Here is a 12,709-nt window from a genome sequence, read left to right as displayed (position 1 = left end):
GATGCTGCTCTTCCAGGACTTATTAAACTAGCTAGTTGGCCATCCTTCAGACATGCATATGTGATCCTTCCTTCTAATTTTCGTCTTTTTTCTTTATTAATATCTATATAATTTTGTAAGTGATTTATTATTACTATCATATTTAGGCACCCCAGCAAAACAAAACAAAACAAAAAAAAGGAAAATATCATGTTTAGGCAGAAGGTTTATATAAGATGACGTGGTTTATTTATATTAATGTTTCACAAACTGAAAAGTAAAACATGTACAAAGTGGTTCAGAAATTTATAAAAATAACGCTATTATATTGTTATTAATATATTATTTTAATGGTATTTTCTGTATAAAAATTTTGTAACCCCGTCATCTCCCAGGATATGTTATTGACTGAAAGGCATAATTATCTGAAAATATATATTCATAGTGTAGTTGGTTCGCTAAAATGATATTGTGAAGACAGTACATAGGCCATCTGCACTTTTATCTTGTTTTTGTTAATTAATTCATCACTTGCCACTTCACAAGTATGAAGGCGATTTTTCAGCATTTTATTAGTTGACCAACTTTGGTTTAGCATGTATGGCCCTATATAGACACATCACTTAGTCAGACCCTTGTTTAGTTCAGCTGTACCATACTGGTTTCCTATAAAAATTCATTTCATATTCCAGTTCATTTATTTATTTATATTATTATTATTGTTGTTGTTGTTATTTGACATTCGGTCTGATTTACACAACATGAACAACTACTGTTGAGATGATCCAATGTATACTTTATAATTCAAATACACTTTTGTAATAGTTGTTTCATCCATGTCTTTCCTCAAGGATGGATGAATGAATCTTTCATTAAAAACTTCACATTTTCATAATGTATATTCTCATTTGAAGTTCCAGAATTCATGTAGAACAAACAATTCCCAGACAAATGCAAGGACCATACTTTCGTTATAGTGGTGACAATTAAGAAGAAAAAAAAAAAATGCTTCACGCTCAGTAGGTAGATCGGAAGTAGAATTTAAATACCAGTACTGAAGGTTTCCTGTGACGTGAAATTCATATCAATTAATATTTGGCCATAAGAAGATGCTTAACCTTGTGGGAGATGGTGGCTTGCCCCATTGCAGGGAGAAGAAACTGAGACATACATAGTTAGCACCGGACGCATGAATTTAATTACATACAGAAAGTAGAGTTTGGCAGTGTCACATGCAAGTACAAGCGTCACTGTGAAAATGCCAAGTTCATCCACTCCCCAAATTAAGTTAATTACTTTTAAAGCAAAAGGATTAAACAGTGCTGTTTCTTCTTAGTTTTCTGGCCAATTCAAACTTCATTGACCAAACACCAGAAGCAAAACAGGCTATGTGACAAAGCCTGCCCCCCCTCTCTGTTCAATTCGAGGGCCTTTCCCCTTCTCTACTTCTTATTTTGCTTAGCCTTCATTATTTTTCTGGATAAAGATTCAAGGGAAACAAGATTATTATCCAAACGCAATCCTTCCCACTGGTCCACCATTCAGTAGTAATTGAAAATGAAACCGTTGGCTATACAGTCCATGTGCATGAGTGTCCCTTTACTTCTTTTTCAATTCATGCACTACCTATTGCACCAGGTCTGAATTATCACTTAAGGACCTACCAGGAACAAAAACCAGCCCGATAATAAAGACTTAATGGTCTGTAATGAACAACTATACAAGCCTTGGAATAAATGCAATGAAGACCCTGTTTAACTCCTTCAGGAAAAATCCATTCCTAAAAAAATTAAGACTTTAACCATTACGCAAAGTTCTTGAACAATATCCCAGTAAGCATCAGAAAACACAGTAGACATTTCATCAGATCCAGTAGCCTTTAATGGGGGCCATTTCAACTAAAACACACCTTATCTTTTCTGTTATGGGCATTTAGCAAAGCTCTTTTTTTTCTTTATTCATAATTGCTTTCAATATTTCTCTTAGTGGCCCTGAACTTTTGGATCTTGAAGGAGAGGTCTTTGAAGTATTCGATGAATGGGTTCAAATCCAGCCTCCATCTTGGATCCAATCCTTATGTTTTTAATCTTCAAAGCTTCTGTTGAGTTTCTTCTCTTAATGGTTGTAGTATGAAACAATTTATTATTTGGTTCAGCCTCTAAGAACCACTTCCTCATATGCAATCTTTATTTATTGCTGTAAAGCATCTATTTCCTTTGTAATGTCATTCATCCTAATCTTAGAATGGCCGCACTCTTCTTTCTTCCAACATGTCAAGCTCCATTTAATAGCCTACGACTTTTTACCAAAAAAAAAAAAGGCCTAAGAAGACACGAGACCGAGATTTTCTCACTACTCTTTAACAGTTTGGATCCTCAACAACAACCCATTTCTCCTTTTGTGTTTGTTCAGCAATACAGACCAAGCTTCCACAAAAACCAGAATTGAGATAATGTCCTAGTACTTCAAAACTATTTTTAGATCAATTCCGTCCATCCTAAGATGAATCCCATAATTTAGCTTGCACACACCCCTTTCTGCTTTAGCAGCATTTAACCTAGTTAGTGCCAATAAAATCCAATTTACTCTAGCTTGCGCTAAGAAAATCCAGTCTACCTTACGCTCCCTTATCCAGGCTCCTTCCTTAATACTTGCTGGAACAAAGCTCATTCTTGACCCTCGTTCAGTTTCATTTCATCTTGGGCTTTCTCTATGCCCAGACATATTGTTTTCATAAAGATTCGTCTCCTTCTCAATTCTTAAGTCCACGTGGCGAACCTTGAAGACTGGTAATGTGCTACTGAGACCTTCTTCAAAAGCCACCAAAGTTGAGCTGTCTTCCAGAATTCCTTGAACTGACTAATTCTTGGGAGCCAATTCTGTTAGTCTAGCTTTCCTACTTGCCGATCTTCCATTTTTCAACCTCTGCCTTGTCTACATGCCAGTCTTCTGTTTTTCTAATTCTGCCTTATCCGCCATACCTTTTGTACCAGAAAGAATTGTCCAGGATCACTGGCAGTTTGTTAGCTGTAATTGTCCCATTACAACACCTCGCCCTCTTCCTACTTCCCGGCTCTACCACCTTCACCTACCAGAATCTTGGTTTAGTTCTAATTGCCTCATTACGAGTTCAGTAATGCAAAAGAACAAATTAACATGATCGAATGAATTTGTAAAGAAAATTGATGAATCTTTGTTCTACATAAAATTATAGGTTATAAAAGAATGAAAGGTTTCAACAAATTAAGAATTGCAGGGAGCAATTAATACATGTTGGACAAAATAAATACATAGCCAAAAGCACTTAATCAGTATCAACAAGCCTACAATTACACACCTAAACAAGCGAACACAAATCTCATTAAACATGTTAGGCTCCCTCAAGAAGAAAGAGGCATCGCAGCAGAGAAGTTTTAGTGGAAAATGAAAACTACAGCACACATCATCATGATCAGACCCGAGAACAGATTCGATCTATTACTACCCTTGGTTGGCAATGCCGAAGACACATCTTGTGGCCTGAAAAGAAGACCAAGATATGGTCAGAGTTGTAATAAGATATTGTAGAATTAAAAGCAGAAAATATTTGACACACAAAGTTCCATTACTTTTGCATTTTAGCAAGGGCACCACAAAAAAGAGCATTATCTGGAATGGGAAACTCAGTTTTGTTATTGAGCTCTGGATTGACAACTCTGACGTATGTCTCTTGACCAAGATACCATGAGTCAAGGTTTTCTGTTCTCAAATTCCAAACTCCAACATTGTCAAGTGAGATTAAGATTGCCGTCCATGCCCCAGGAAAAACCTGTACAGAACCCAAAAAGATGAGGCTGAAAGATTTTCAGACAATTAGAAAGGAATGTGTCAATGTAGTCTCAACGCAATTCATGATACAATGGTATTAACAAATAATGAAGAGCGCTTTGGTGGTAACTCTTAAAATCATCTTTAATTTAAGAGTGGGCATCAGCAGTAGCTACAGGAATGTACATGAAATCTGGTTGTGGATTACGCAAAGAACATTTTTTCCTCTAATATCAGAACCAACATTTCCACAAATTTTAAGAGGAAAACAGAAAGTGAATCTTCCCAAATGATATTCTGATAAAAAAAAAAGCCAACATCCTTTCAAATGCTTTTAGCATTTTATTTGGCTAAAATGAAGTAGAGCAGGACATGAGCAATAACCATTCATCTTGTCATTGTTAATATCTTCAATAGATCAGAAGTAAGAATTAACATCATTCAACAGTACATATTTTCATTTGAATAAGACAATCTTTTACATACATGGGTGAAGAACTCATTAGATTAAATCAGTCAGGTTATGAGGATGCAGCTAGAATCCATTCAGCGAACCCCACCTAATTGGATTAATACTTGGTGTGTTGTACTTTTCGCTTTTAAGTTATGCTTTTAATATTTTTACCAATAGAAAAGGACATGTATAAATATCAATTAGCAACTTAAATAATTTAACAAATAAGCAGATCCAAACAGCCGTTGATTTTAAATGATGTCAATTTATAATTATGTAATATGTTTAATAATCAATTCTTCAATATGACATTAATAAAAATATCTAATGATCTCTCTACATAGACAAAGTACATTGATGAGTAAGTGTAGCTATTTGTTACAAGGCATCCATAGAACAACAAATCTAAAAGGTGGAGAAGCAATTTAAAGCAAACTGATAATACATTTATGTCATGACCCAAGGACATGGTAGTAATTAGATAACAGAGGAATTTCTTTTAGTTGTATTGTAACAACCTCCAGCTGTATTGATTTGAATAATTGGCAGCCCTATTGGCACTAAACCTAGCAATCGGATCAGTGTATAAGGCTGATCCAATCTTATTCAAAAGATGATCATATTATTGAATGAAATCTGATTTTCAATCTCTCTCAATTTCCCTCTATTTCTCTCTGTTCCCCTAATCTCTCTATCTCTGTTTCTATTCTTCTCTAATTCCCTCCCATTTCTTCTTATCTATCTTCCCCAAATTCGTTCCTATTATCTCTTAAACCCCAGGTTGAACCCTAGGTACGTGACAAATTGGTATCAGAGTCATCGTTCCTCAACGGTTTTCTTGTTGATTAATTTCCAACTGAAATCAACGGCTGCTGTCCGAGGCAGTTGATTCTCAGAATTTGATTCCGACGTGAGGATTGATTCTCGAAACTTGAAGGCTACTACGAAAACCGGTAGCAGCAAGCGAGTTCAGGTGATCTAGGCTAATCCCTCAACTCCGGCGATAGATTGCATAAATGATCGAGTGCAGTAGGCGTTTCCTGAAGCAACAGTAGAATTGATAGAACAACTGAGCCGATCAATTACAGAGGGTGTGATCTTCAGGTGGAGCGAACTGGATTCAGGCAAATTCAGTTCCAATGATTCCGACGAGAGCGTTAGCTGAGATCTGAGGCCGAAAGTGGAAGGCGAAGCAGACCAGAAGATTTCCGGCCGTAGATTCCGACAAGTTCTTCACGGTTAGGCTCGGACTTTGGAGGCGAAATTGAGCAGCTGGATTAGGCAAGTATTGGAGGCAATTTAGTATCGGCTGTCATAGCAATTAGGTTCGAACTTCAGAAGGCGGATTTCGACGGCGAATCTAGCCAGGCGAATTCCGATCGGTTCTAGGCTATTACTTTCCGATGTGGATAATTTCCAACGCAGGACTCTCGGTTCGAATTGTGGAGGAGAAGGGGAAGGTTCAACCGTTGAAGGCAGAACAGCAGGGTGATTCGTTGCTGTTTTTCGAGTTTATTAATAGTCGATCAAGAAGGGCAAGGCAGATTCAAGAAGCGGTTTCTGAAAAATTGACTCTGTAACCCTAGGCAACTGCTATGGTGATTTACAGCGGCGTTTTCCATCGCTCCGTGACAATTTGCTATGGTGATTTACAGATTTTGATAATTTGGTTCGGAATTGAAAGGCAATGCCGAGGTAGGCAGATTCAGCGAAGTGAGGTCTCAGAACTGGAGGATTGTTGAGCTGCCGTGACCGCAATCAGTAGCGAACAACTGCAGTGAACAGAAAAATAAATAAATTCAGAACAAGTTCTCAGCCGAAGACTCTTCCAAGCAATCAATCCAACATGGCCGACGGCACCCGAATGAAGCAAATGGAATCGCAGTTGCAGCAAGTGACAGCATCAATGGTGGAAATTCAAAATCGTGTGGAGACGATGGAGGAGAAGATTGGATCAATGGTGGATCGGAAGTTGGACGTGGTTGCAGAGAAGCTTCGAGGGGATATTCGCGATCAGATCAGGGAGGAGATGAGGGAGCAGGGCAATTTGTTGAGTGATCAACTACAGCTATTCGTGCTTATATTCTCTAGTCAACATCAGGTAAGAATTTCACCTGATTTCCCTCCTAAGGATCGATTGGAACCAATTCTACCGGGAATTGGAACCAGCAACCGGAATGCTGGATCGATGGAGTTTGATGTAGATCCAGCTACGGTGGGAGAGAATGTGTTGGAAATGCGGCAGGAGATTCCAACTCTCCCACACCATTCCGGTTTTCCGATGCCCAAACTTGAATTGCCTGTATTTGAGGGACAAAGTCTCAATGGTGGTTAAGGTGTTGTGAAAAATTGTTTGGGATCCACCAGGTGGTAGATAATCAGAGGGTGGCCCTGGAAAGTGAGAGAAACATCTAATTTGGATGATTTCACTAAGGGGCTGTGTGAGAGGTTTGGTGAAAGGGGCATGATGGACATAGTGGAAGAGTTTAACCGGTAGAAGCAGGAGGGTACAGTACAGGAGTACCAACTGAAATTTGAAGAGTTGAAGTCCCTAATGTTGAGTCGAAATCCACTTATGACAGAAGAATACTTTGTATCCAACTTTGGGGGGGGGGGGGGGGGAGATTGAATGATGAAATACAGTCTGCAGTGAAGATGTTGAAGCCTAAGACAGTGCAGGAAACAGTTGAGGGAGCTTCACTGCAAGAGTTATTTGTGGAAGCCCTTATGACAAAACACCAGCTCCTAACCGAAATTCATCCTGCAAACAGTTCGCAGCTGGAAGGAAATCCCAGTCATAGGGTTTATACTAATCCTAATTCAGCAACGTCTCTTTTGATGGAACAACAAAAGCAGGCAGGACTGTGCTACCGCTGTGGAGGGCAGTTTAGCTCAGGTCACAGGTGCAGGAAAAAGTTACTATATATGGAAGGATTGGAGGATGGAAAAGAAGAAAAAGAGCAAGTTGGGATTGGGTGAAGAAGCGGGACCAACTGCAGCTAGTTCTTGGGGACAAGAACTCTCTCTGAGGGGGGGGGGGGGGAGGAAATTGTCATGACCCAAGGACATGGTAGTTAATTAGATAATAGAGGAATTTCTTTTAGTTGTATTGTAACAACCTCCAGCTGTACTGATTTGAATAGTTGACAGCCCTATTAGTGTCAAACTTAGTAACTGAATCAGTATATAAGGCTGATCCAATCTGATTCAAAAGACAACCGTATTATTGAATGAAATTTGATTTTCAATCTCTCTCAATTTCCCTCTTTCTCTCGGTTCCCCCTAATCTCTCTCTTTGTTTCTATTCTTCTCTAATTCCCTCCCATTTCTTCTGATCTATCTTCCCCAAATTCCTTCCTATTATCTCTTAAACCCTAGGTTGAACCCTAGGTACATGACAATTTATTTAATTAAATCTCCCAAAATTTTGTCGAATGTGAAATTAAAGTTAATTATAATATTTATTTAATGAAATCCCCACAGCTTCACCAAACCAGGAAAAGAATAACTTTCCAACATACATGCTAAGAGATCTCTCAAGTGAAGAAAATGAGAATGGAAAAGGACAAGAAATCAAAACATTAGGAGGAATCAGACATCAATCAGCATAAACACAATACCTGCGTTGTAACTCGAGCAGTACCATCCCACTTATTATACGTGCCCCTGCTATTCTCTGACCACTCACCATAATCCATTCTGCAAGAATTGAAAGTTATGGGTGTCCATAGCAACAGGCAAGACAAGAAACTCATACAGATATGTAGACAAGATAAACTTTAGAGACAGAGAATCAATTCCTACCCAACCACAAAAAAGGCATATCCATCCATGTGATAGCTTTGCACCTTGGTGTCATTATTTTGCAATATAACTTCCATAAATCCCTTATATGTACCATTAATAATTGATGTTTCCATCTTAGGTGGCCCTGTAATTGGCTTATTGGGGAAATCAAGCTTATACACTCCCTTCACTTTGAATTGGTCAGCAAGCCTGATTGGTGTTGTAGGATTGACAAATGAGATCCCATTGAGGGTTGTTCGCCGTTTCCCATTGATAGTCACTGGTGGCTTGTTTTTCAACACATAAACATCAGTCACATTAATTGAGCCATATCTAAAAGAACCTTGTGGATTAGGGCGAGCACCACTGGCAGACACATTCCACCTGCATAGCATTAACCACAATGCAATCAGTAAGACAACAATATAACAAGTTCTTAGGAACAGGACTCAGGGGGGAGATAAATAGATAGACATACATATCTGTGTGTGCACGTGTGCATGCGTGTGCATGTGTATAGAGACAGAGAGAGAGATATCTCTAACATTGTTAAGAAAAAGTTCAAATTTAACATTTGCCGCTATGAATACCCACAGATATTCTGCTTGCTTTATGAAATTTAAGAATGATATTTAACAAATGCAAGCTAACCTAGCTTTTGAGTCCTTCCAAAATAATTCCTTCCATAAATCTTTTACCTCAAATTGGACCACCTTTGCCTCCATAATTTATATTCAGCATTCTTTTTTTTTTTCTTTTTTCTTTTCCCAAAAGTTATTCACACTAATTTTCAGTTTTTTCATTGCCAAATTTCCAAGCTTTGAATCACCTTCATAATTCAATTAACGGCTTCAAAATCACCATCCAACTATTAATGTACAGAACAAAAGTGTCCTTATGAATGTTAAGAAGGCATCACGATGTGGAAGAAAGAAAATAAAGACAAAATAAATATAAATTGGTGCATCAAAAAGAATACGAACAGACCTGATAGATCTTGCCTGGTTCATTGAGAAAGTTTTATCATACTGATCGTTTGGTGGATCTGGAAGGGGACCCGACGCTTTTCCTTTTGAATTTGAGTAGTGCAAGATGGCAACACCAGTAACTCTTTGCCAGAGTGATTCATTCACGAACCTGGCACTTGCTACAATGTAGTAGTCACTACTTGCATTCTGATCCATGGTTACCAAGAAAGAATAAGATTGTCCAACATGAATATCTAAGTTAGTATAATTCTGTTGCACTGTATATGATCCCTCTGTTTCTGCCATAAGTAGGTTATGGTTCTGAATTCTGAAGTTCAAACTAGTTGATATCCCAACATTATGTACACGAAAGCGATATGTTTTTCCTGTCCAACATCATAGGGTAAATGATCAGAAGCTAAAAAGAGAAAGCAAAAATGGAAGAAAGAAAAACAGAGAACTGTTTAAGTTTACAAGCATTTATTCTTTGAAGCTGCAGGAGGAGAAAAGAAAGAAGAATTCTTCAATGGTATTTCCAGTTAGTAATTTTAGTTCCCATTGAGTATGTGCATGGGTGGGTCCCCAACACCCCCCCCCCAAAAAAAAATAAAAAATAAAAAACCCAAAAAATTAAAAAAAAAAAAAAAAAGAGAGAGAGAGAGAGAGAGAGAGAGAGAGAGAGAGAATAGACGAGAGAAACAATGAGGGGAAATATCTTTCTCTAGTAAGCCATTAGAAGTTTGAGCGGAACAGTTTTGCTCGCACTAAATTATTATCCAGAAATGATGTGGAATATGGATGTGAAAATACTCAAATTGCCTTTTCATTTCCCATACTTGTTCGCATACTAACTTTGTTACTTCCATCCACATGATATATATCACATCTGAGCTGTTCAGAAGTCATGACAGAAGAAAAAAAAAAAACTTAGCTTTAATGCATATTTCACTAAGTTTGTAATGGCTTAAGCCATATTATCAAGCAACTTGTACTAACATCATCAGATACTATAAAAAAATTTAAGAAAAGGTTAGATAATCAGAAAAGGCATGGAAGCATATCCTTGGATTAGAAGGTCCAAAAGCATTAAGCTGTTTCAAAAGTAGTTCCAACACATAAAAGGATAATTCTATTAGAAGAATGTCAAGTTTGTGGTTCATTCAAACTAAAGGAAACAAGTTTCCTAAAATTCTAGTCCATTTAACGAGAAAGAGATCATTTCTAGTAGGTTCTGCACAACATCTTAAGTACTCACCTGGGTGAACTTCAATTGTTTCATAGTCAATGCCATCAGGAACAAGTGTGTCGTTATATCTGTAAGGTCCTTTCCCGTTGATAAGAACACCATCTGGCATCCCAAGGTCTTTCCCTCCGTTAAGGGCTCTTCTCAGAGCCTATAACAAAACACGCCAATCAGGAGACACATACACCATAAAACTTCAACAGGAAGCTTAGAAGTCAACTTCAATAATCTATCAAACACTAACCGTGTGGTTTCGAGTGTACCAATCACCAATCAAAATTGTGATATCCCCATCTGGGGCTGCAAAAGGAATTGGAATTATAGCCCTATTATTAATAATGAAGCCACCAAAACCACCCGAAGCCCGTTGAAAATTAAGGGACGGGAAGTAAAAGTAACTCCCAATCTGATCCTTAACTTGGAACTGGTAAGTCCAGTTCCACTTGGGAGGAATTGGACAATTTGTGCCGAGCACCCCATCTTGCCAAGAACTTCTCCTCTGTTGAATACCAGCCCTGCCACAACCATTGATTGTAAATCCTACATTACCATCAAGGAACCAAATCCCTAATCAAATTAACAACAAAATCTCATAAACCCCTACCAAGTGATGAGAAGGTCCTCATCTAATTTGTTCCGTACATTGACCGCTACATTGTTATTAGTAGTGGCATTAATGGTAGGCCCTGGAAAATGGTCATTAATGGCAATAACCTGCAAGGCAGAGCAATGAAGCAAAAGAAAATCACTGAAATCCCTAGCCAGCCCCTTCAGTATTATCCCAAAGCTCATTGCACTATACCACAGCAACTAAAACACTAAACCCACTAGCAAAAATCCAAGCACATTACACAGATCTAAGTACCAAAACCCAGATTTTGATAAACTAAAACTAACCCATAAACCATTGACGAAATTTCAGAGAACCCAGAACCAGAAGGAAATATGAACAGAACATACCAAGAGAAACCAGGGCAGATAGAGAGTGATCTGGAAACATACCTGTTGGGGAACACCTAAAGGAGAAACAGTAATGTAAGACACCACAAACTCGTAGCTAACAAACGGATCTTCAGCGAGGCAGAGTCTCAAGCAGATGAAGAACACTGAGAGAACACTAAGGGAGGCCATGGAGTGGTTTTCTGGGTTTCGTTTTGAAGAGGGAAAGATTCGATTTTGATGTGTTTCACATTATCAGACAGAGGAAACGACGGGGAGAGGAAGAACGATGGACAGAGAAGAGAGTAGAAGAGTGTGAATAGAGTGGAGAAGAAAGAAAGAGAGAGAGGTTATAAATTGACTACTGGGTGGAAATGGGAAACAGTTTAAAGAGGGTACGAGCCAAAAAGGAAGGTTGTGGAAGATTGATCGCAAGTTTTTGGCAAGATAGGGCCCATTTCTGGGTCAGGATTCGAGCGAGCGTGCTTGAGAAAGGGAAAGAGACAGAGAGAGAGGTGAAGTTGCCTAAAAAGAAAGAAAATCAAAACCAAAATCCACACCAAAAATATAAAATGGAAAAGGAGGATTAAAAAGGGATGAGTGAGAGTGCCAATGCCAGTGCGAGTGCCAGCCAATCTCCAATTACTTCACAGTTCACACTCACCATTATACTGCACCTTCTCTCTTTTAGCTACAGCCTAAACTTCCAAGGTATTCACTCTCTCCAACCGTCTCCACCCTCTTTTTTATTTCTTCTCTTTGATCAAATGAAAAATTTTAAGCAATTAAAGACGCTATGTACTATCTTCATCTAAGTGAATGGACGCGATGATATAAAAATTGTTATTGATATTGGCTGGAATCTATCTGTAATTATATATGAGCACATCTTGGTGATAATATTTCTGTATTCTATATGTTATACATTGAGGCCAACCATGGTCAAAGTACGAAGAATATATATATATATATATATAATCTAGGGACGAGAGCGCAGATCAAGCCAGCTGGCAGAATTTCACTGGCTTTATCACCGACTCCAAGGGTAAAAGTGGATCAGCACCTAAATTATTCTAAGAGTTGAGTAACTGGATTTATTAAATTTTAATATATTTTTATAATATTTTAAATTTTAAAATAAATTATTAAAAATATCAAATTATCCATTTTACGTGTAAAATTTTGATTTTGTATCAATTATACCAAATTGTGATAAATCATTCATCATAATAAAATACAATGATGTTTGCCTCCCGACATAGCTAAGTGGCAAGCAACAAATTGAAAGCTTATTTGGGGACTTCCAGCGTTGGTTCGATTTCTGAGAAAAGTAGAATGCTTTCTTCTAAGGAAGGATCTTGAAAGTGACATTAGTGGTGCCAAGATCTATCATCCTGATCACTTGGATACATCCCGTAATTTATCTCCTCAATGTAGTTCTAAGGATAAGGTGACTGAAGATGCCAATAATAGAGCGTAATTTAAAAAAATATATATAATGATGTATAATTCAATGTGTTAAATAGATGAAAC

At 37.9% G+C, this 12,709-nt stretch overlaps 1 protein-coding gene across 1 annotated transcript; it reads right to left on the bottom strand.

Annotated features, from left to right (window-relative positions):
* Positions 1–3,250: 3,250 nt before the first annotated feature.
* Positions 3,251–11,859, bottom strand: LOC127786732 (monocopper oxidase-like protein SKU5). Its single transcript, XM_052314353.1, has 9 exons — positions 11,240–11,859; positions 10,842–10,951; positions 10,482–10,752; positions 10,250–10,388; positions 9,014–9,380; positions 8,045–8,410; positions 7,861–7,939; positions 3,588–3,787; positions 3,251–3,498 (listed from the first exon to the last, which is right to left on the bottom strand). The coding sequence occupies exons 1-9, from the start codon at positions 11,366–11,368 to the stop codon at positions 3,393–3,395; spliced, it is 1,767 nt and encodes a 588-aa protein (XP_052170313.1). The 5' UTR covers positions 11,369–11,859; the 3' UTR covers positions 3,251–3,392.
* Positions 11,860–12,709: the final 850 nt, after the last annotated feature.

This window comes from Diospyros lotus, chromosome 12 (assembly GCF_014633365.1).
Source record: "Diospyros lotus cultivar Yz01 chromosome 12, ASM1463336v1, whole genome shotgun sequence".
NCBI lineage: Eukaryota > Viridiplantae > Streptophyta > Magnoliopsida > Ericales > Ebenaceae > Diospyros > Diospyros lotus.
This window is presented reverse-complemented; position numbering and strand designations above follow the sequence as displayed.